The sequence below is a fragment of the Thamnophis elegans genome, chromosome 2 (genome assembly GCF_009769535.1).
Source record: "Thamnophis elegans isolate rThaEle1 chromosome 2, rThaEle1.pri, whole genome shotgun sequence".
NCBI classification, from domain to species: Eukaryota; Metazoa; Chordata; class Lepidosauria; order Squamata; family Colubridae; genus Thamnophis; species Thamnophis elegans.
Window position 1 is genome coordinate 137,494,617 of NC_045542.1, and position 21,976 is coordinate 137,516,592.

Consider the following 21,976-nt stretch of genomic DNA (forward strand, 5'->3'; position numbering starts at 1 on the left):
TCTTATTCCCAAGTGAAGTTCAGCATGAGGGGGAACAGAAACAAACTCTTTTTTATTCCAGAAGTCTTAGCGATGCTACAATCTCAACAACTTCAAAATAGGAACACCACACAACCTCAGAGTACTTCTCCTTTATTCAGTAATGGTTGCCCAATGGTCTTGCTGCTTTGATTACAGTGTGATGAAAGCATGGGAATTCAGTGGTGGGAGAAAGGGGAAAGACAGTTATGCATTTCACAGTCCCGTTACAGGCAATCCTCGGCTTACAGCCACTCATTTAGTGACTGCTGGAAGTTGCCATGGCACTGAAAAAAATGCCTTATGCTGGACTTGCAATTAGGACCATTTCAGAATCCCCAGGGTCACATGATCAAAAATCAGGCATTTGGTAACCAGCATGTATTTACAAAGGTTGCAGCATCCTGGGCTCACGTGATCGCCATCTGTGACCTTCCCAACTTGGTTATGATGAAGTCAATGCAGTGTGTGTGTGTGTGGGGGGGGAGACGAATTCTCTTAATTGTGCTATTCACTTAATCAGTGGTAGGATTCAAACATTTTTACTACCGATTCTGTGGGCATGGCTTGGTGGTCATGGCAGGGATACTGTAAAATCCTCATTTCCCCCCAATCAGCTGGGACTCGGGAGGCAGAGAATAGATGGGGACGGGACCAGTCAGAGGTATTTACCGGTTCTCCAAACTACTCAAAATTTCCGCTACCGGTTCTCCAGAACTGGTCAGGACCTGCTGAATGCCACTTCTGACTTAACTGCAGTGATTTGCTTAATACTCATGGAAAACAGATTGTAAAATTGGGTAAGATTCCTTTAATTGCTTTGCTTAGCAATGGAAATTCTGGCCCCAATTGTGGTTGTAACTCAAGGACGTTAAGGACCTAATCTAAGTTACTTACCTACAACTTTGGCATTGGACATGTGTTAGCCCATCATCCCAGGGGTGAAATCAACTTACCTTTGTTACTGGTTCGGACATGCGCAGGACTTTCTGTGCATGCGCAGAGCGTCAAAAATGGACATGATGACATCCGGGCGGGTGGGCGGAGCCTGCTACTGAATGCGCCTGCAAAGGGAAGTGAACCGCAAGGGGGGGGGGAGTCCGCTATGCCATGCGATTTCCTGCTTTCTAGCTAATCTAAATCACGCATCACAGTTGATCATCAGAAATACCAGTTCACCTGAACTGGTAGCATTTTTTTTACTACTGGTTCAGACCAACTAGTGCAAACCGTAGCATTTCACCCCTGCATCATCCTCTCTTCACCGTTTTAAGTCCTTTATTCTTTGCTTCCCTTATAATGGCTGCGTCTCTCTAGAATAAGTCTATGTTTTATCCATGGTTTCCACAACACTTCTAGCAATGCCTAATGGGTCACATATTGTTGTGTTTAAGCAACAGGGAGAGGCCATGCAGTAATACACAATCTATGCTGCACTTTTTTTGCACCAGGCCCAGCTCTTTTATTCCTTGTTTTAAGGAAAAAAAACCACAGAACAAACAAGTCTATCCTTAGCAGGATTTTCTTATTGTTTAGAATTTAGAACACATAGGACTGCAACTTTAATCTTTATGCCATCACATCTATTTTTTTTTTGAGCCTGTAAATTCTGTTTCTATTTTTTCCCCAAATTTGCTTCATTGTTTTTTTTAATAAGCTACCCAAATTGCACTGTGATCATGGATAAGAAATCAGATCCAGGTTCAATAAAATTCCTGCAAAAAATTGTGCATAACGTAAGAATTTTCAATCTGTGTTTGGATTGCAACTCTTGGCTGCATTGAAGAAGTAGACAGATGCCTACTCTAGTACTTTGAGTAGTTTCTTTTATCTCTGCTCTCAACTTTCCTCTCCCTCCAAGCATTTGTCCTACATCCTTAAAACGATTTCCAAAATAAGGCAGATAAGATTAGCCCTATAACTTTCTGTACTGATGCCTATCTCAAACTATACTGCTGATTCTGGCTCCTTTTTTTAAACAGCAAATTAATCTTTCTCCTTTTAATGTTTGTGGTTCACCCTCTTTACTCCTCAGCTAGTTAATCTTGGCCACCGAACAAGAAAAGGAAACGGGAGAACCAGTTTAAAAATGAAGATGTATTTCGTGTGACTCCTGCACAGAAAGGCAGGAGTTACTGCTTTGGACATTCCTCTCTCTCTCTCTCTCTCTCTCTCGCTCTCACTTTCTCTCTTTCTCATCTCTCTCTCTCCCCCTTTCTCATCTGTCTCTCCCATCTTTCTCTCTCTCATCTTTCTCTCTCATCTTTCTCTTTTCTCCTCCCTTTCTCCCACTCATCTCTCTCCTCTTTCTCTCTCTCTCCCCCTTCTTTCTCATCTGTCTCTCCCCCTTCTCTCCTCTCTTCTCCCTTTCTCTTTCTCTCCTTTCTCATTTTTTCTGTCATTTCTCTTTCTCTCCTCTCTCCTCCCTTTCTCTCCCTCATCTCTCTCTCTTCCCCTCTTTCTCTCTGATCTCTCTGATTTCTCTCTCCTCTTTCTCTCATCTCTCTCCCTCCCCTTTCTCTCTCATCTCTCTCTCCTCTTTCTCTCATCTCCCTCTCTCTCATCTCTCTCTTCTTTCTCTCATCTCCCTCTCTCTCATCTCTCTCTCCCTCCCTCCCTCCCTGTCTCTCAAACACAGACAGAGACACACAGAAAGACACAGAGAGAAAATGTGCAAGCATATGAGAAAAGCAGTGGAAAAATTACATTAGCTCTGCACTAATGAAGTGACTCAATGTAAGGATAAAGAAAAAAGAATCTTAGTGAGAGAAGTAGTAAAGCTGGAAAGATGCCAACCCATAGGCACCAGATCATTGCATACAAAATTGGATTCTGAGCATGTGCCTTAATGCTCAGATTATAATATATCCTCTCTAACCAGTCTAAAAGGCTCAAAAGAATTATTATCTAGCAGAGGCTGAATTTGAGAACAAAACAGAAGGTCTATAACGTACAATGTATAAAAGATTACTATAATGTATAAAGGGGTTGGAAGGGACATTGAAGGTCTTCTGGTCCAATCCCTGCTCAAGCAGCAAATCCTATATCATTTCAGACAAGTGGTTGTCCATTCTCTCCAACCCTCCAGTGTTGGAGCCTCCACAGCTTCTGGAGACAAATCATTCCACTGATTAGTTGTTCTGTCAGAAAATTTGTCCTTAGTTTCAAGTTGCTTCTCTCCTTTTTTTTTATAAAGTTTTTTAATTTTTAATTTAAAACAAATACAACATCCTTCTTTACATGCTATAGAAAATGTATCAGTTGGTTACAAATAGACTTTTGCGCATCTCTTCCACAGTCAACAAACATAGTTCATGTTAACTCGAGCATTTTAACTCAAATATTCATACGTGTCACCATCATCATATATCCATTTTCATTTGACTATAATTATTATTAAATAATAATAATAATAATAATAATAATAATAATAATAATAATAATAATTTTTGTTTCTTAAACAATACATGCCCACACCAGTGGGAAAAGAAAAAAAAAAGAAAAGAAAAAAAAATAAAGAAGACAAGAAGAACAAAAAAAAAAAAGGAACACAGGTATATATTATAAAAAAAAAAGTATATCAGCTGGTTACAACATGTTTTGGTGCATCTCTTCCATTAATTCATATTATAATTAATTCATATCATAATTCATATTAATTCAAATATCTTAACTCAAATGTTTACCATATTGACATCATTATACCTCCACTTTTAGTTGACTACAGTTATTTAAACATCCTTCATCCTTAACTATGCCAAACTATGCTTCTCTCCTTGATGGGTTTCCACCCATTGCTTCTTGTCCTGCCCTCAGGTGGTTTGGAGAATAATTTGACTCCCTCTTCTTTGTGGCAGCTCCTGAGATATTGGAACACTGCTATCATGTCATCCCTAGTCCTTCTTTTTATTAAGGTAGCTCATACGTGCCAAAATGTTAGGAGAAATGGGTAAAAATTAACAAGTTCAGAATAATAATGCAGCTGCTATCAAATAGATACATTGAGAAAATTTACATAATTATTTTAAGGAATTGCAATTGATTTCCTCTAACTGACACCACCTAGCCTTATCTTGCACAAATAAGGTCAGATTTAGTTAGTCTCAGATGTGGTAGAATTGAAGGGAAAAAGTGAAGGGGATGACAGTTAGATAGTGTCAGAGAATAAGAATTTGGACAAACTCCAGAAGACAGTGGAGGATGGGGCAGGTGAGGCTGTCGTGCTATCATCTACTGGGATTGGGAAGAGTTGGACATGACATAGCAACTGAACAACAGCAGCAAGCTATGGTAGAACACCACCAGAACATTCCACCTGTATGGACTAGCCTGAGCCTTGGTGGCATAGTGGTTAGAATGCAGTACTGAAGGCTACTTCTGCTGGCTGCCAACAGTTCGATTCTGACCGGCTCAAGATTGACTCAGCCTTCCATCCTTCCAAGGTCGCTAAAATGAGGAGCCAGATTGTTGGGGGCAATAGGCTGACTCTGTAAACCACTTAGAGAAGGCTGTAAAGCATTGTGAAGCGCTATATAAGTCTAAGCGCTATTGCTATTGTCAAATTATCATGCTTTGGACACATTATGCAAAAATGTAGCTCTGGGGAACTCTTTTAATGCTGGGAAAAGTGGAAAAAAAGAGAACCACCAGGAGAAAAATGATTAAGGCGGAAGTCCCAGTAGCAAAGGGTGCACCTTTAAAAGATCTGAAGGATCAAGTTGGGGGCAGATTGAAGACCTCCAAGGTACCTTCCAGCTATTCTCTCCTCATCCTCCCCTATCCTATTCTAATTGGACTAGAAACTCCAAAAAACCTTCCAAAAGAAGGCAACGGGAAACCACTTCCGTACTGTTACCAGGTAGTCCTCAACTTATGACCACAATTCAGCCCCAAAATTCTGTTGTTAAGTGAGACATTTGTTAAATGAGTTTTGTTCCATTTTTCAGGGACAAGGAATGGGAATTCTTGGCCATCGTACAACTATTATCCAAGTACATTAAAATAACCCCAGGAAAGATCTTGAGCAGATAAAACAGACACACACACACATAACACACACCTCTGTGAAGATCCTTCATCAAAATGGACCCTGTGAGCAAGGAACAAGCTTGCAGCAAAGCCAGGGTGAAAATAAACAAAGAAGACATTCCTTAAAAAAAGACAGAAATAAGGAAAGAAATAAGCAGAGGCACGCAGCCTTTTCGCTGACCCTTTTCATCGCACATGCTGGTGATTTTGCCATTTATGCAAAACAAATTCCTTAAATCCCTGATTTCTACCAGCAGGAAACACCATAAATGCCGTGGATAAATACGGAGGCAGCGCCATCTATCGGTCACAATCTCATAATGCGAAGGGAGGCGTGCAAGTGGCCTCATTTCCATCAAGGAATGCAAAAAAGGAAGAGATGTTTATAAAAACCGGACCTTTGCCTGGATGATCATTTCCTTCTCCCTCTACATCCAGGGAACCACCAGGGCAAAAAGTAAACTGGATCAAGCAAAGGGGCAGAAAGGGTAACAGTTCCTTCCCGCCTCGCGCTTTGCAATTAGCAAGTAACATCTTGCCGGGAGAACGGGTAACCCAACCAGCCGCTTTAAAGCCATTTGGAAACTAAACTCTTTGGGCTCAACCCACGCATTCTCTCGCGTCTGCTTTATTCTTCAGCCTTACGAGGACCGCATCCCCTTTTAACCCTAGCCCCGTCGCAAATGGCACGCCACGCATATGGGGGCGCGCGAGGGCGTAGAACCGGAAGAGTCGGATGAACGCCGCAATCACCCTGCCTCTTGGTGGCGCGCCCAGACGGATGTCGGAAGTGTCCTCTCGGAGCGTTCCTTCCGTATCCGGGTGGCGGGCTGAGTCACTCTATAGTCTCTTCTTCGCTGCTCGCTGGCTGTTTGGTTTCCCCTCCGTGCCTGTCACCGACCGGCCTTTTCCCCGCTCGGTCTCTCTCGCGCCTTTCTTCCTCGCCAGGATGCCGCTGGAAAACCTGGAAGAGGAGGGCCTCCCTAAGAACCCCGACCTCCGGATCGCGCAGCTCCGCTTCTTGCTGAGCCTGCAGCCGCAGAGCCCGGACCCCGCCGTGCGCCAGGAGCTCATGGCCGCCATCCGTCAGCACGGTAAGAAAAACGGGGAAACCGACAGCCTTTGCTTCCTAGGGTTTTTGCCCTCCCGCCTCTATTTAGGGCAAACTTCAAAACCTAAACATCGAAATGAACGAGGGGAAAAAACCCTTCAAGTAACCTGAAAACTAAATTTAAAGTTTCTCAAAGTTAAGAAAGATGGATTTATTATAAAGGGTTCTTTTCACACCAAAGGAGGAGGGACACACCTTTAATCCTCTTGCTGAGTAGGGAGTGGGGAGCTTTCTGTACATGCTCTAGGGAGTAGGAAGTTGTCCTCGACATACAACGGTTCATTTAGTGACCGTTCAAAGTTGCAACGGCGCTGGGGAAAAAAGTGACTTACAGACGGTTTTCACAGTTACGACCTTTTCAGCATCCCTGTGATCAAAATTCAGATGATTGGCAAATGGTTTGGGCTTATGACCGTTGCTGTGTCCCCGATCCCCTTTTGCCGACCTTCGGACAAAAGCCAGGTCAACGGGGAAGTCGGATTGACTTAATGACTGGGTTACTAATGTGTCAACCGCAATAATTCATTTAACAGCTGCGGCAAGGAAAGTCGTAAAAATGGGCCACAACTCACTTTAACCAACAGAAGTTGCTTAGCAACGGAAATGTGGGGCTCGGTTGTGGTTGTAAGTCGAGGACCACCTGCATTAAGTTGAAGCGTCAGTCTGAGTTTCTGCTTTGAACCCATCTAAACGTGGGGAATATGTGCCACCCTTTTCGCTGTGAGGTCTCACTGTCAAACCTGCCATACACAGTGTCTCAAAATTGTACCTGCTAGTTTTCCCCTCTCCCTGGGATCATAAGGAAGAAACTATGCCCTTGTTCTGTGTAACATCTCTTTGGATGCTTGAAAAAAGATTGTGACCACCATCCCTCCCACTGTTTTTCTTCATTGTTGCCTCAGCCTTTGTGACTTAAGTTTCTAGTCCCTTCATCATCTTTCTTGTCTTTCTCTGCACTTGGATTCTCTGAGTCCTTCTGCAAATGCAATGCCCAGAACTGGATATTATACTGGAGATGGGGGATCTGAGCAGGCCAAAATAGAATGGCTGCTTTCCAGGGGTAGGAAAATATATTTCTGCTAAAGAAATGTAATTGATCGTTTTAACAGCCATGTCACACTGCTGATGGATATTTGGCATGTATTCAGGTATGTCATTCCCAGACCATTTTTGCAGATGATATGAGCAGGGCAGGTAGATCTCTTATCCTGTACTTGAGCGCTTGGATCCCCCCCAAATAAATGTATTTATCTTAAATGTGTTATTTTGTTTTCAACACATTCCAATTTATCAACTTTGCCTTTGTCTTTTAGAACCAATTTTATTCCACGCCTCTTTGTTTTTGTTCAGAGCAAAACATTCTTGGACACTTATATGTCAGTCACCCTTCTGATTAGCTTTTGACTATCTATCTATATATCTATATCTATATATATATATATATAATCAGCACTGATTATTTATTACATTAATTTCCTCTCTCAATACCTATTACTCAGATTTCTATATTTGCAGCAAGTAGTTCATATAATTATCTCCTTTGTTATCTTTGAGATTATTACTTTCTGTCTTTGTCATCTGCTCTGCCACCCTTCCCTCTTAAGGAAATTATTGTGTTTTTATTCCTTTGCTCTAAGTATTATTATTTAGCTAACTTTCCTCATGAATTGGAGTGGCGCTGTGGCTCTGCAGTGAAGATACTGGGCTTGAAAGCCGGCAACCCGGGTTCAAGACCCAAACGCCACATGACAGAGTGAGCTCCCATCCTCACCCAGCTCCTGCCAACTTAGCATTTTGAAAGCATGCACATGTGAGTAGATAAATAGATACCACTTAGGTGGGAAGGATGACCACAGAAATGTCTTTGGACAGTGCTGGCTCCATGGCCTTGAAACGGAGATGAGCACTGCCTCCTATAGTTGGCAACGACTAGCTGAGTAAAATTCACAGAGACTCCTTCATGAATTGTCTTCTTGTGAATGTGATCACTTGGATATAAAAACTCAGCTCTGAGAGATATCATGCGTAGTATTGCATGTGACACAAACTTTGCATATTTAGGAATCTTTTGAATTTTGTGAGGGTGCTTCCCTGCTTTACACATGCTGTAAAATGTAATAGAAAAACTTTCATGTACCTCCAGGTAAAGGTACCTGGAGTTAGATGTACCTCTAGGGAGTATTTTTATTCCACTTGAAAAAAGCAAGCCTATGGAATCTCCAGGAACAATGGCCTAAACAAAGATTTGAAGCATCTTAGTCTAATCAAGGCTTTTCACTGGTCCTATATGAAAACCTTAGCTGGATAAATTGCTGATTTCATTTCCTTTTATGTTTTTGTTGCTCTAGTTCTCATTGAAGATACGATTTTTATCATATTGTTTCTGGTTATTATTTTTTTTTTTCAGATATGGCCCCATATTATGAAAGCCTCTGCAAATCCCTTGACTGGCCAGTAGATACAGATTTGTTGAATAAGATGAAGAAAGCAAACGAGGACGAGTTGAAACGCTTGGACGACGAATTGGAAGATGCAGAGAAGAACCTGGGAGAAAGTGAAATCCGTGATGCCATGATGGCCAAAGCTGAGTATCTCTGCCGAATTGGGGACAAGGTAAGTGAAGTTTTCACAAATTGCCAAAGGATTTAAACCTGGATTTTTCTATAGTGATGTCCATATTGAAAATGAGTATTAAGTGTGAGCTGCTCATACTTTTAATACTCATACAGAGTATTAAAACTGAGGGCCACACATGGCTTTTGAATGCTATGCTGCGCATTCCAGAAACCAAGAGACTAGAAGAAAACCTACATTTGATTTGTTTTACATTCAGTTAAAGTTAAGTTAGTAGGATTAGTCTCTAATCCAATATTTCATAATTTTGTTTAGCCACATTAAAAAAAAATTACAATTTGTTCTGGGGATCCCACCCATGGTTGTCTGGCTATATCTAATACCAAACAACTTGTTTATAATGCTTTCAGAAGCTGCTGTTATATATGGGGGTCATAGCATGTTATAAAACACAATAAAAAGGCCTTTGGTTTATACTAAAAAGCTCAGTGAGAAAGATTGTGTGTTAGATAATATCTTTCCGCAGATTCTCACTGGATTACTGAGTTATTCTGAAAGGCTATAGATTCCCCACCTCTTTGCTAATAGTTTTGTTTCATAAAAAATACTTATTAATACTGTGTGGAGGGAAATGGCTGGTAACCTGATATTCGTATTTTAGTTAACCAGAGCAAAAATACATATATTTTGTCATCATTTTAACTAGATTCTTACTTTAAATGTCAGATTTGGAGGAATTTGGAGACCTTCTGTTACTGAGTAAGGTGGGGAATGCAGTAATAAATAAAACTTAATGATTGCTGTATATAGATTTTTTTTCTGTCTGATTTTTTTTAACTTCATTCTTGTGGGTGAAGAAAGAGAGACCATTAATGCTGTTAATGAATGGGAAATAGAGAAATAGAACAATCTGTCTAGGGTGCTTTAAGTTGGGTTCCTTTACTGAGGAAAGGATTGCACTCTTTGGCTTAAGTAGACTTTCCTATTCTGTGATTGTGTAATGCATCTGGGGTTGCAGAAATGCATGTGTGGATCACAGTCTGGTTGGCATACTAAGCTGGTATGTGACTTTGGACCGGGCTGAAAACCCATTTGTTTTCTTGTGCTTTTCAAGTCCATTCTGCTGGCCTATTTTTATGTTACTGTACACTCTAGAAAAGGAAATGTTTGCATGATTTTAGAATTAAGGGCAACAGGTAGCAATTTTTGTTGTTTAACTCTGTCCCTTCCCTTGGGTTTTCTGAAATTGGTGGGGGATAATTCTAGTGAAATGAACTACTGGAAGTCTGACCTTTACTCGAAACACAAGCATAAACATTGAATTGGAAAGTTGTTCTTTTTTAGTTTAGTGAGGTGATGGTGTTGATCAGTAACTATTAAAGCAGGGTCTGATATCACTGTGGTAGTATAAAACATGTTTGGTATCCTTAGAGCAAGTTGTATTTGAGCTGTGGTTAGAATGCAGCGTTGCAGGCTAATTCTGCCCACTGCCAGTAGTTCGATTCTCAGCAATTCAAGGTTGACTCGGCCTTCCATTCTTCTGAGGTCAATAAAATGAGGACCCAGATTGTTGGGGGCAATATGCTGACTTTGCTTAGAGAGGGCTGTAAAGCACTGCGAAGCGGTATATAAGCCTAAGTGCTATTGCTGTATGTAATCATACACATCTTGTCTGCCTTTGCCGTTTTTCCTTTAGGAAGCTGCTCTAACTGCCTTTCGGAAGACCTATGATAAAACTGTTGCTCTAGGACATCGTCTGGATATTGTCTTCTACTTGCTGCGAATCGGCTTGTTTTATATGGACAATGACCTTATTACACGGAACACTGAAAAGGCCAAAAGGTATCTTTCCTGCCAGAATGAGAGAATTGGGAAAAACTCTTTATCTAGGGCACTTCAACATAAATTCCCGGTAGTCTGATTGCAAGCCAGTGGGACTTTGTGTCACAACAAAGGCTGACATTCAGGAATATTCAATCAATGAAAAATGTCAGAAAAGCTGGAAAATGCAATTGTATCATTTAAAAATTATGATTTGGGGAGGGGGGAAATGAAATGATGTATGTGATGGTTAGGAAAGGTAGCTTTACTTTTAAAAACTGAAATGCATTTTGTTTCTGGAGAACATTATTTTATGGGTTTGTTATATTTTGTTCATTTTTAATAAAGCGGCTTGTGCTCATAACGTAATTAGGTTATTTTAAAATATTCAGAAATATTGTACTTCTTGGACAGTGATACTTTTGCATTAATAATGCCTCTACCCCATTTTTCTTACAGATCGACTTAACGATCATAATTGAGTCTAAAATTTTGGTCATTGTGCGTGATCATAATGCAGGTCACCGCATGATCTCATCCAATTTTATAGCCTTTTTTTTTTTTTGCAACAGTTAAGTGAATGCCACAGGCATATAGCAAACCCATTGTTCGCTAGAGACCTTTTTGTTTTGGCTGGAAACCAGAAGTAAACAACGGTTTTTTGGGGGGGGAGGGGAGGATGTAAATCGAGGTCACTGGACACTGCAAACGGCCATAAATGCGCGCTTGTTTTTGAGTGCCCAAAATGTGATCATGTGACTGGGGTGGGGGGCTGACTCAAGAACTTTGAATCCAGGTTATTAGTCCCCTTTTGGGGGGCCTGTTGTAACTTTGGTCACTAAGCAACTGATTGTACATTGAGGACTACTGGTACTTGTATCTGGAAACAGCTTTGAAAAACTACTTTTAACACTGATGATTTGTATGACATGCCATTATAGCTTACAGGTCATCCTTTGGTTGGCAGGTGAATCAGAAATAGGTTGCTTTATTCCCTTTGCTAAAAGCCCAGGTGTGCAGCCTGTGGAAAGAAGTGTTTCAACCAGGAACCTGTTATTGAAGGAATGTGAACCTTCACTCAGAGCAGAAGCAAAAGAGTTATGGGCCAGAACGCAGAGATTATATAGGTGGCAGGTTTTGTGCAGCAGAATTGTACTTGTGATTTGTCTATTTACTGGTAGTCCTTGACTTACAACCACAATGGAGACCAATATTTCTGTTGCTAAGTGAGACATTTGTTAACTGAGTTGTGTCCCGTTTTATTACCGTTCTTGCTACATTTGTTAAGTGAATCGCTGCAGTTAAGTGGGTAACATGGTTAAGTGAATCTGGTTTGCCTATTAACCTGGCTTATTAGAAGGTTGTAAAAGCTGTTCACAGGACTCCAAGACCCTTCAATGCCATCATAAATATGAGTCAGCTGCTAAGCACCTGTAGTTTGATCATGTGACCATGGGGGGGATGCTGCAACGGTGTGAAAACCGGCCATAAGTTAATTTTTCCCATGGCATTGTAACTTTGGTCACTAAATGAACTGTCATAAGTCGAGGATTACATGTATTCAGCTACTAACCTACAGTATTTCAGATGTAATGCGGATTGCAGATTAAAGGGGTATCTCTCTTTTCTTTGAAAGTCTTATAGAAGAAGGAGGAGATTGGGATCGTCGGAATCGGCTGAAGGTCTATCAAGGCCTTTACTGTGTGGCCATTCGGGACTTCAAGCAGGCAGCCGAACTTTTCCTGGATACCGTTTCGACCTTTACGTCTTACGAACTTATGGATTACAAAACGTTTGTGACTTACACAGTGTATGTCAGCATGATCGCATTAGAAAGGCCGGACCTGAGAGAGAAGGTAGGGCAAATTGTTTAGTAGCATAGAGAAGCCACAGAATCTTCCTTATAGCTCTGCTCTGATTTTTACACCCCTCTTCCCCCCTTCCCCTCTTCTTTGACCTACTTTAGGTTATCAAAGGAGCTGAGATTCTGGAAGTGTTGCACAGTTTACCCAAAGTGCGGCAATATCTTTTTTCCCTCTACGAATGTCGGTATTCAGTATTCTTCCAGTCATTAGGTAAGAAATAGTTTAGCTTTATGATTTTCTGTGAAATCCTAAATGGTTGCGAACACTTAACAATCTATCGAGTAACAGGCTGAGTTGCTCCGATGCTCATATCTCATCTTTGAAGGCCAAAGTGCTCCAAAACTGTGTGAACCATTCCCAATTGTGGGTAGGTGGCAGAAGCGAATGTGAGGTTTCTTACAAAAATGAACGGAAGCTGTTTGCAGATGTGGCAACTTTACAGGGCAATGGACAGGGCAAGCAAAAAAGATGGCAGGAGTTCTTCAGAAGAATGGGAGGGATGCAAGTGAGATTGGACATTGGTTTTCAGATGGTGGGGAGGGTTGCACTTCTGGAATAGGTACAGTGCAGTGGTGGGATTCAAAATTTTCACTACCAGTTCTGTGGGCATGGCTTGGTGGGTGTGGCAGGGGAAGGATACTGTAAAATCTCAATTCCCACCCCACTCTAGGGGAAGGTTACTGCAAAATCCCCATTCTCTCCTGATCAGCTGGGACTCAGGAGGCAGCGAATAGATGGGGATGGGGCCAGTCAGAGGTGGTATTTACCAGTTCTCTGAACTACTCAAAATTTCCACTACCCATTCTCCAGAACTGGTAAAAACCTGCTGAATACCACCTCTGGTACAATGGATATAGAAAGCCTACACACCCCTGTTAAAATGCCAGGTTTTTGAGATGAGAGGGAAAAAAATCAGACCAAGTGCTTTGGGTCATTATATTGAAAGGTGAAAATCCTCTTCATATTTAGCATTTTAGTTGAGGCCTGAAGCCTTTTTTTGTTTTGTTTTTTGCCAAAAGTGACCAATATTTGAAATTGTTTATAATTTCCCCCACCTTGACTAAAGCCTCAGTTCCAGCTGAAAAAAAGCAGCCCTAAAGCATAATGCTGCCAACTACCCTGCGTCACTGTGGGTGTGGTGTACTTTTGATGATGTACCGTATTGTTTTTTTTAAAGCCAAACATATTTTTTGGAATTATGGCCCAAAAGTTCAACCTTGGTCTCATCAGACCACAGTACATTTTTCCACATGCTTTTTAATCAGACTTGATTTAATGTCTGTAAAGCATTGCCACCTTTACATGCTCTCTTTCCCATTTCAGCCAATGTAGAACAAGAGATGAAGAAAGATTGGCTGTTCGCGCCACATTATCGTTACTATGTTCGGGAAATGAGAATCCACGCCTACAGTCAGCTTCTAGAATCTTATCGGTCCCTCACCCTTGGTTACATGGCAGATGCTTTTGGAGTCTGCGTAGAGTTCATAGATCAGTAAGTATCATTTGAAAATATTAAGACCTGCTTTTTGTGATCCATCCACATTGAAACGGAAGAGAGCAAACCAATTTCTTTTAAAATTCTAAATAGTTAGGATTAATGTAATTTAGTTGAAGAGGTCCATAATGAAGATGCCAAGGTAAGGGGAGACATGATAGCAGTGTTCCACTATCTCAGGGGTTGCCACAAAGAAGAGGGAGTCAAACTATTCTCCAAGGCACCTGAGGGTAGAACAAGAAGTAATCAAGGAGAGAAGCAACTTAGAACTGAGGAGAAATTTCCTGACAGCACAATTAATCAGTGGAACAGCTTGCCTCCAGAAGTTGTGAATGCTCCAATACTGGAAATTTTTAACAAGATGTTGGATAGCCATTTGTCTGAAGTGGTGTAGGGTTTCCTGGCTAGACAGGAGGTTGAACTAGAAGACCTCCAAGGTCCCTTCCAACTCTGCTATTGTATTTATTGTATTAAGGTTAATTTCAGTAGTTGGATTCTGTCCATGGAGGCATGTGACTCTTTTTATTGATAGAGCCACTCAGTGCCTAGTGTCAGAATGTTGAATAATTAAATTATTCAAGAGAAAAAGACCCTGTTTCATTATTGATGGCAGGACATTTTTTTCTTTGTGGCTTTCTTGTGACGTATATTTTCATGGAGGCCAGGAATAAGAAGTTCCAATAGGTGATAAATAAAACATAGTGCCATCGGTTATGATAATGGAACACAACCATGAAACAAAAATAGAAGTAAGGATTGGGCCTTATCCAAAGGAGAGGGCAATGGAGAAATGTTTAGGAGATTTTGAAAAGTATCTTTATGAAAGCTAGTAGCTACATGTTGAGTCTAAGCTCATTGCGGCCAATTAGATTTAACAAGAGGAAACTTTTAAGGTCTCCAGCAAATTATTCAATTTTCTATTTCGCTCTGTGGTTAACAACACTTGATAGATCAACGTGGACTCGACTTCTCAACTGCAGAAAGCTTGGGGGGGGGAGTGGAAATAGAAGCGGTTTTACTTTCCTTAATTTGTGTGTGTGGGGGGGGGAGAAAAACCCCAAGCAGTTGGCCACAAATCATGCATCCCTGCAATAAACAATTATAAAACAATGAAATAAATATATACAGTATGTCACAGAAGTGAGTGCACCCCCTCACATTTTGTAAATGTTCTAAATACATCTTTTCATGTGACAACACTGAAGAAATGACACTTGGCTACAATGTAGTGAGCATACCGCTTAATATGCTGTCCTCTCCAAATAACGCAACACACAGCCATTAATGTCTAAACTCTGGCAACAAAAGTGAGTACAACCCTAAGTGATAATGTCCAAATGGGGACCAAAGTGTCAATATTTTGTGTGGCCACCATTATTTTCCAGCACTGCCTTAACCCTCTTGGGCATAGAGTCCACCAGAGCTTCACAGGTTGCCAAAGGAGTCTTCTTCCAATCCTCCATGACGTCACAGAGCTGGTGGATGCTAGAGACCTTGCGCACCTCCACCTTCCATTTCAGGATCCCCCACAGATGCTCAATAGGGTTTAGGTCTGGAGACATGCTTGGACAAACCATCACCTTTACCTTCAGCTTCTTTAGCAAGACTGGTCATTTTGGAGGTGTGTTTGGGGATATAGAGCCGAGGTGGCGCAGTGGTTAAATGCAGCACTGCAGGCTATTTCAGCTGACTGCTAGTTCGGCAGTTTGGCGGTTCAAATCTCACCGGCTCAAGGTTGACTCAGCCTTCCATCCTTCCGAGGTGGGTAAAATGAGGACCCGGATTGTTGTTGGGGGCAATATGCTGACTCTGTAAACCGCTTAGAGAGGGCTGAAAGCCCTATGAAGCGGTATATAAGTCTAACTGCTATTGCTATCGTTATCCTGTTGGAATCCTGCCCTGCGGCCCAGTCTCCAAAAAGAGAGGATCATGCTCTGCTTCAGTATGTCACAGTACATGTTGGCATTTATCGTTCCCTCAATGAACTGTAGCTCCGGCAGCAATCATGCAGCCCCAGACTACATACATTCCCACCATCATGCTTGACTGTAGGCAAGACACATTTGCCTTTGTACTCCTCATCACTAACAAGTCACATGACACTAGGGAGGGAAAATGGCTACTTCGGCCCCATTTGGACATTATAACTTAGGGGTGTACCGCTTTCATTGCCAGCAGTGTAGACATTAATGGCTGTGTGTTGCATTATTTTGAGGGGACAGCACATTTACACTGTTATACAAGCTGTATACTCACTACTTTACATTGTATCCAAGTGTCATTTCTTCAGTATTGTCACATGAAAAGATAAATATTTACAAATTGTGAGGGGGTGTACTCACTTCTGTGATAGGAAATATTTTAAAATATCTAAAATCACTATCCCATTCAAAATCTAACGTGGTTTTGCAAACAAAAAAGAAGATAGTATTTAAAATAAGTCTGTAGTGTTTAAAATAATCATATTTTTAAAAAGGCTGTCATATCTGCTCCTTTTCTAAAGGCCACAGTTGAGGCAGAAGCCAATCGCCTTTTTGTAAGCAGAAGAGTTTCAATTTGGGTTATGGGAAACCATCTCCAATTTTTTTGAAAGAATGGTTTTCCACTGACTTCTGTGTTTGAAAGGGCTGCCCTAAAGGCATAGTGGCTGTGGCAGGGGTGGGTTCCTACTGGCGAACAACTGGTTCGCTTCACACACGCTTTGCCATACCGGTAGAAACCCACCACTGGGCTGTGGTGATTTCATCTGTGTTTTGTGTTCATTGAAGGGAAGTGTTCCACTGTTGTACAAAATAAAAGGTGCTATTAGAATCATAGATTTTTTTTTAAAGCCAACTAGGTAGGAGATATGAGCTCATTCTTCCTTAATTTAAGGGCTTTGGATTTGGTAGCGCTCAAGAATTGTTCCAGAAAGTGAAGAGAAAAGTACGAAGCCATGAAAATTGTCTCCAATTCTGTTACCATGTAGAGAAGTTTGCAAAGGGTGAATAATCTTTCAGTGTTAACCATAGCCCCGAAGGGCTCTGATACAGCTCATGAGTCAAGGGGATACTACTCATAATCTAGTTCTACTAGCTCTAGAGAAACATACTTGTTAGAGAAAGGGACGCGTGTAAGGGACTAACCCACCTGATTGTGGGAGCTGTGATTACTTAGACAATCAGAACTTTGTCCTCCAAAATAATATTTGCAGGATGGTATCCTTTGTAGGATACAAGCAGAGTTGACCATCTATTCAAGTTACAGCTTTTACAATAACGTTGCACGGGGAGGGTCAGATAAGAGATTGTTTGGTCGACTTGGTTAACCAAAGGCTGTAAGAATGTGTGCAGCCTACTCTGCAGTAATTGTTCTCTCTGCCTTTGAACTATTAGACCCAGATCAGGGTACTGTTTTATATTTTCAAGCTTTTATTGGTTAACATCATCCTATGGTTACCCATAGGATGGAGAGGGATTGAGAGGTACACGGTGGCTCAGTGGCTAAGACGCTGAGCTTGTCGATCAGAAAGTTTGGCAGTTTAAATCCCTAGCGCCACGTAACCGAGTGAGTGCTTGCTCTTCAGTTTTGAGACAGAGATGACCACCGCCACTTAGAGTCGGGAACAACTAGTACATATGTGCGAGGGGAACCTTTACCTTTATAGTTACCCAGTGAGGGCCTATTGGTATGTTCCTTGATTATGAAAAACAAAATCAAGGTTAAAAGCCTTTGCGGATAATCTATTGTTATAGCATGCGTTTACATTTACCCCTGTGCTGTGCATACCCAGTGGTGCTCAAAGGAGCCCTTTATTTTTAAAAGTGTAGATAACTACTGTACATTCACAGGTTAAGCAGCAAAAAAAAACGAACGATGTGTTGCCACTAAGCCATTTTCCTTCCCATGTGGTTTGCTAATTGCAGGTCTTAAGTTTCAAAGCTATAAACAATCAGAAGAGCAGCATTTAATTAGGCCCTGGCTGCAGCTTTGAACATTTTCTGACATGTCTTTGAGGGGAAAGGGACTGTTGACTGCATGGGGTTAACATTGGCTGCACTAGGTCAATCTGGCAGACTTCCTCTCCTCCCAGTCTTTCTAGAAGAAAGAAGCAAGGCTAATTTATACTGGTTCTAAAACACCAGACCTTTTAGATGTGTGCTGCTACAAAGGGACTTTGCAGTGGGGCTTGTTCAGATGGTCTCCTGAAATCATCAATCTGAGTATAACACAAAAGGATTTTTTTCCCCTCAAACAGGGAACTTTCAAGATTTATTGCTGCTGGGAGACTACACTGCAAGATAGACAAAGTCAATGAAATCGTAGAAACCAACAGGTAGCTATCAAGTTTCTTATTGAATATTGTTTAAGGAAGTAGCATTATTTGGATAATAAGAGTAATTATTGATCATTGTAACAGTAACATTACAAGATTTGTGGATTGTAAATTGCTATCCTTCCAATTGTGTTCTAAGGTATACCTTCAGTTACTTTCTCATCTGGGCCAAATTTGAAATAAATATGTAGCCGCAAATACCTTTGCTTTTTTCTGGTTGTGATCTTGCAAGGGAAGACCAATAGTTGTAAAGGAAATACTTTATAAGAGTCTTATTCATAGACTTCTTAGGATGGCAGTTTGAAGGCCAACTGGTGTTGGTACAATATCTCAATAAATGTTCTTTTGTTTTCTTATTGTAGGCCTGACAGCAAAAACTGGCAGTACCAAGAAACCATCAAAAGAGGAGATTTGTTGTTAAATAGGGTGCAGAAGCTTTCTCGAGTAATTAATATGTGAATTTTTTTTAAAAAAAAAGTAAAACAAAGGAATGCACCATTCAGTCAGAACTTTTCTGGAAGTAATTATTCCTATATTATATAATTTGTACTGTAGGTAAGGAAATGTAACCATGATGTAGTTAGGGCTTTTGCAGTCTTATTTCATTGTGTAAACAACTGAACTGTATGACTATTCATGTTTTTCCGATCATTGTCATTTATTAAATGTACAGTACGGTTGACTGTTCTGTTCTCGAGTTATGGAGTTTAATTTAAAGCTTAGTATTTTTTGTTAACCAGAGGCTGAGCTGTTTTGGCCTTTGTGTTTTGAATGAGAATGCGAGACTGATCTTTCTCAACTTTTCTTATAATAGAAAGAGAACTAGCAGGGCACTTTGGCCGATTGGCACGATTGGCATGATTACTAGATCGTTGTGTTTTACTCCATTAATTTTTCAGATAAAGATACTGAAATTCATAGGCCTCATCTAGCAACAGTCATTAATTCAAGTCAACCTTATTATGCTAGGTCAGGCGTGTCAAACTCCTATTTCATTGGAGGTCACATCAGGTTGGGGGAGGCTGGCCAATGGTGGGCATGGCTAGCTCAACATCACTTGAGTTGGGGGCGCCTGTGGTGGACCAAGTGCTCTGCCGGTGAAAATACCCTCCCGAACTCCGTTTTTGGCTGCAATGGATTCCTGCAACCCTCTCCCAAGGTCCATTTTAGCTGGCAGAGAAACCACAGGCTGGTCCTTCACTGTTTCCAGGGCGGTCTCATGGCCAGATCTAAGCACGCCGCAGGCTGGATCCAGCCCCCGGGTATTGAGTTTGACACCCCTGTGCTAGGTGATAAAAGATACTTTATCTATTCTCAAATATTTGCTTTATTGGATAGGCCCCAAATCTAACGCATTTTTCCCCTCAGTCAATTTCATACCATTTGTAATGTTAGGTATGTGCCTTTTTTAATGATCTGGAACCCCATTTTTCATTATACCTTTTGCAATAAAGTGAAACTTCATTTGCTTCTTTTTGTGTTAAATACAGCCATAATTATATTCCTGATTCCATATTATTTATGAACATAGGAAAAAGCACAACTATCCTTGGTGACATCACAAACCATCCCACTCACCCTCTTTTTTTTGTTTGGACTAGAATTACAGGTTTATAAGGCCTTTCCCTATTGCCCAGGAGTCTTTGAGAAGTGTTTGAGACTTGAACAGCTTCTCACATTGTGTAATCAAGTCTTGTTTCTCATACTAAGAAGCTGCCAGAGACTTGTATCACTTTTATTTGCATTTAAGGAAACAGGCCAAGAACAGAGCTGGGGTTATTGTCAGACAACTATATTTATTGGATTTTTACACCCACCTATTACTTTTATATGTAACTCAAGGCCGCAAACGTACCTAATACTCCTTTCCTCCTCCTGTTTTTTCCACCACAACAATCCTGTGAAGTGGGTTGGGCTGAGAGAATGTGACTGGCCCAAGGTCACCTAGCCAGTTTTTCATGCTTTAAGGCGAGCGTAGAACTCCCATCTCCTGGTTTCTAGTCTGGTATCTTCACCACTAGGCCAAACCGGCCTTTACAAATACATATGCCCTATTTACATAAATATGCATAAATATGCATTGGTTATCTTACGGATATGCATGACTAAGAAGGGCACAGAAATCTTTTGGTTCAATCCTAATGTAGTCTGATAGGATCAACCAACAAAACTACATGGTCAATAAAACAATTTAGCACCAGGTAGCAGCATTCAAGCGTTTGATGAACTGGATTTGGCTTCTGTTCCGTGGGCTTCTTTGCACTACCTAGAATCGTGATGGCAAGCCTATGGCATGTGTGCCACAGGTGGCATGCAGAGCCCTCTGCGGGAATGTGAGCCGGCCCCCAGCTCAGCTTCACCATGCATCTGTGCATGCATCCCGCCGGCTGATTTTTGGGTATTTGCCACACATGCGCGAGGGAGTGCAGGGTGGTGCATCGCTCCCCGCCATGGCCTGTTTTTGGCTCCAGGAGGCTGCACGGAGCAGGGGAGGGAGCACATGGGGGGTTGTGTGCATGTTGGGGGGGAGTGGCCAGGGCCCGGGGGGGGGAGGTACCATTCGCACATTGCATTATGGGTGCGGGCGCTTGCTTTCGGCACACGACAAAAAGGTTAGCCATCACTGACCTACAATGTGGGCATCTTTGTTGTCTAGAAATGTTTTAAGTGTTTCATATGATGGCACATGACCTACAAGACAGTGTGACACATTTTTGATACATGTATTTTCTTCGCTACAATTCCATCCAGAAAATTTTAACATGCTTTGTTTGACAGATTCTTGGAGCCTTGGAGTTGATTAGTTTGATCATTCAGTAGTTAACATGTTATTTTGGCCATAACTGTTCCAGCTTTTTATGAGGACTGAGCAATTATGGTTATTGCAATTATCAAGTAGTTTTGACTCCTTCAGAATTTGGAAGGAGTTAATATTTTATGTCAATGTTTGGGCAGTTTCTGGGGAAAATATCCACACATTGTGGTTCTTCAAGATACTGATTTAAGTGAGTTGAGTTCCAGTACTAACAGCAGATGGCAGCATTATCTGTGCTCACCAGTTGCTTAAAGAAGAAAAATCCCTCTTTTGAGAATCTTAGCAATAGCAGTTAGACTTATATACCGCTTCATAGGGCTTTCAGCCCTCTCTAAGCGGTTTACAGAGTCAGCATATTGCCCCCAACAATCCGGGTCATCATTTTACCCACCTCGGAAGGATGGAAGGTTGAGTCAACCCTGAGCCAGTGAGATTTGAACAGCCGAACTGCTGAACTGCAGTCAGCTGAAGTAGCCTGCAGTGCTGCATTTAACCACTGCGCCACCTCGGCTCTTAGTGGGTTCTTAAGGTATTGATTCAAAATTCCTGTTTCTGAGATGATATTCGTAGTGACTATCGTCTCAAACTAGACAAATAGTTGAGATGGAGAAAAGATCAGATTTAACTTCATACGTTCCATCAAATTCTTATTTTTTGAATGGGAAAAATGTTATTTTGTTTTGCCATCAATCAAGTACTCATTATTGTGACATATAACTACAATGCATTCACTAAGGATCCCACAGTGATTTTTAGGACCAATGATATTATATGAGAGACATGGTGAAGGTACCTGGACATTATTTGGCTGCTGGATTTTCATTACAAAGTATTTGGGAACTGCCTATACTATATGAAAGAAAGAAACCAATAGTTGTGTGTCCTTTAAGACAATTGCAAATTTTACCTAAAATTCAATGAGTTTTTAACCTTT

At 41.2% G+C, this 21,976-nt stretch overlaps 1 protein-coding gene across 1 annotated transcript; it reads left to right on the top strand.

Annotated features, from left to right (window-relative positions):
• Positions 1-5,844: 5,844 nt before the first annotated feature.
• On the top strand, positions 5,845-18,924 carry PSMD6 (proteasome 26S subunit, non-ATPase 6). Its single transcript, XM_032211416.1, has 8 exons — positions 5,845-6,140; positions 8,565-8,770; positions 10,428-10,573; positions 12,189-12,408; positions 12,519-12,627; positions 13,741-13,909; positions 18,150-18,227; positions 18,590-18,924. The coding sequence occupies exons 1-8, from the start codon at positions 5,996-5,998 to the stop codon at positions 18,684-18,686; spliced, it is 1,170 nt and encodes a 389-aa protein (XP_032067307.1). The 5' UTR covers positions 5,845-5,995; the 3' UTR covers positions 18,687-18,924.
• Positions 18,925-21,976: the final 3,052 nt, after the last annotated feature.

Coding starts and splice junctions, on each gene's coding strand:
- PSMD6 (XM_032211416.1), top strand. CDS start 5,996: ATGCCGCTGGAAAACCTGGAAGAGGAGGGCCTCCCTAAGAACCCCGAC. Junction 10,574..12,188: donor AACACTGAAAAGGCCAAAAG/GTATCTTTCCTG, acceptor TTTCTTTGAAAG/TCTTATAGAAGAAGGAGGAG. Junction 18,228..18,589: donor GAAATCGTAGAAACCAACAG/GTAGCTATCAAG, acceptor TTCTTATTGTAG/GCCTGACAGCAAAAACTGGC.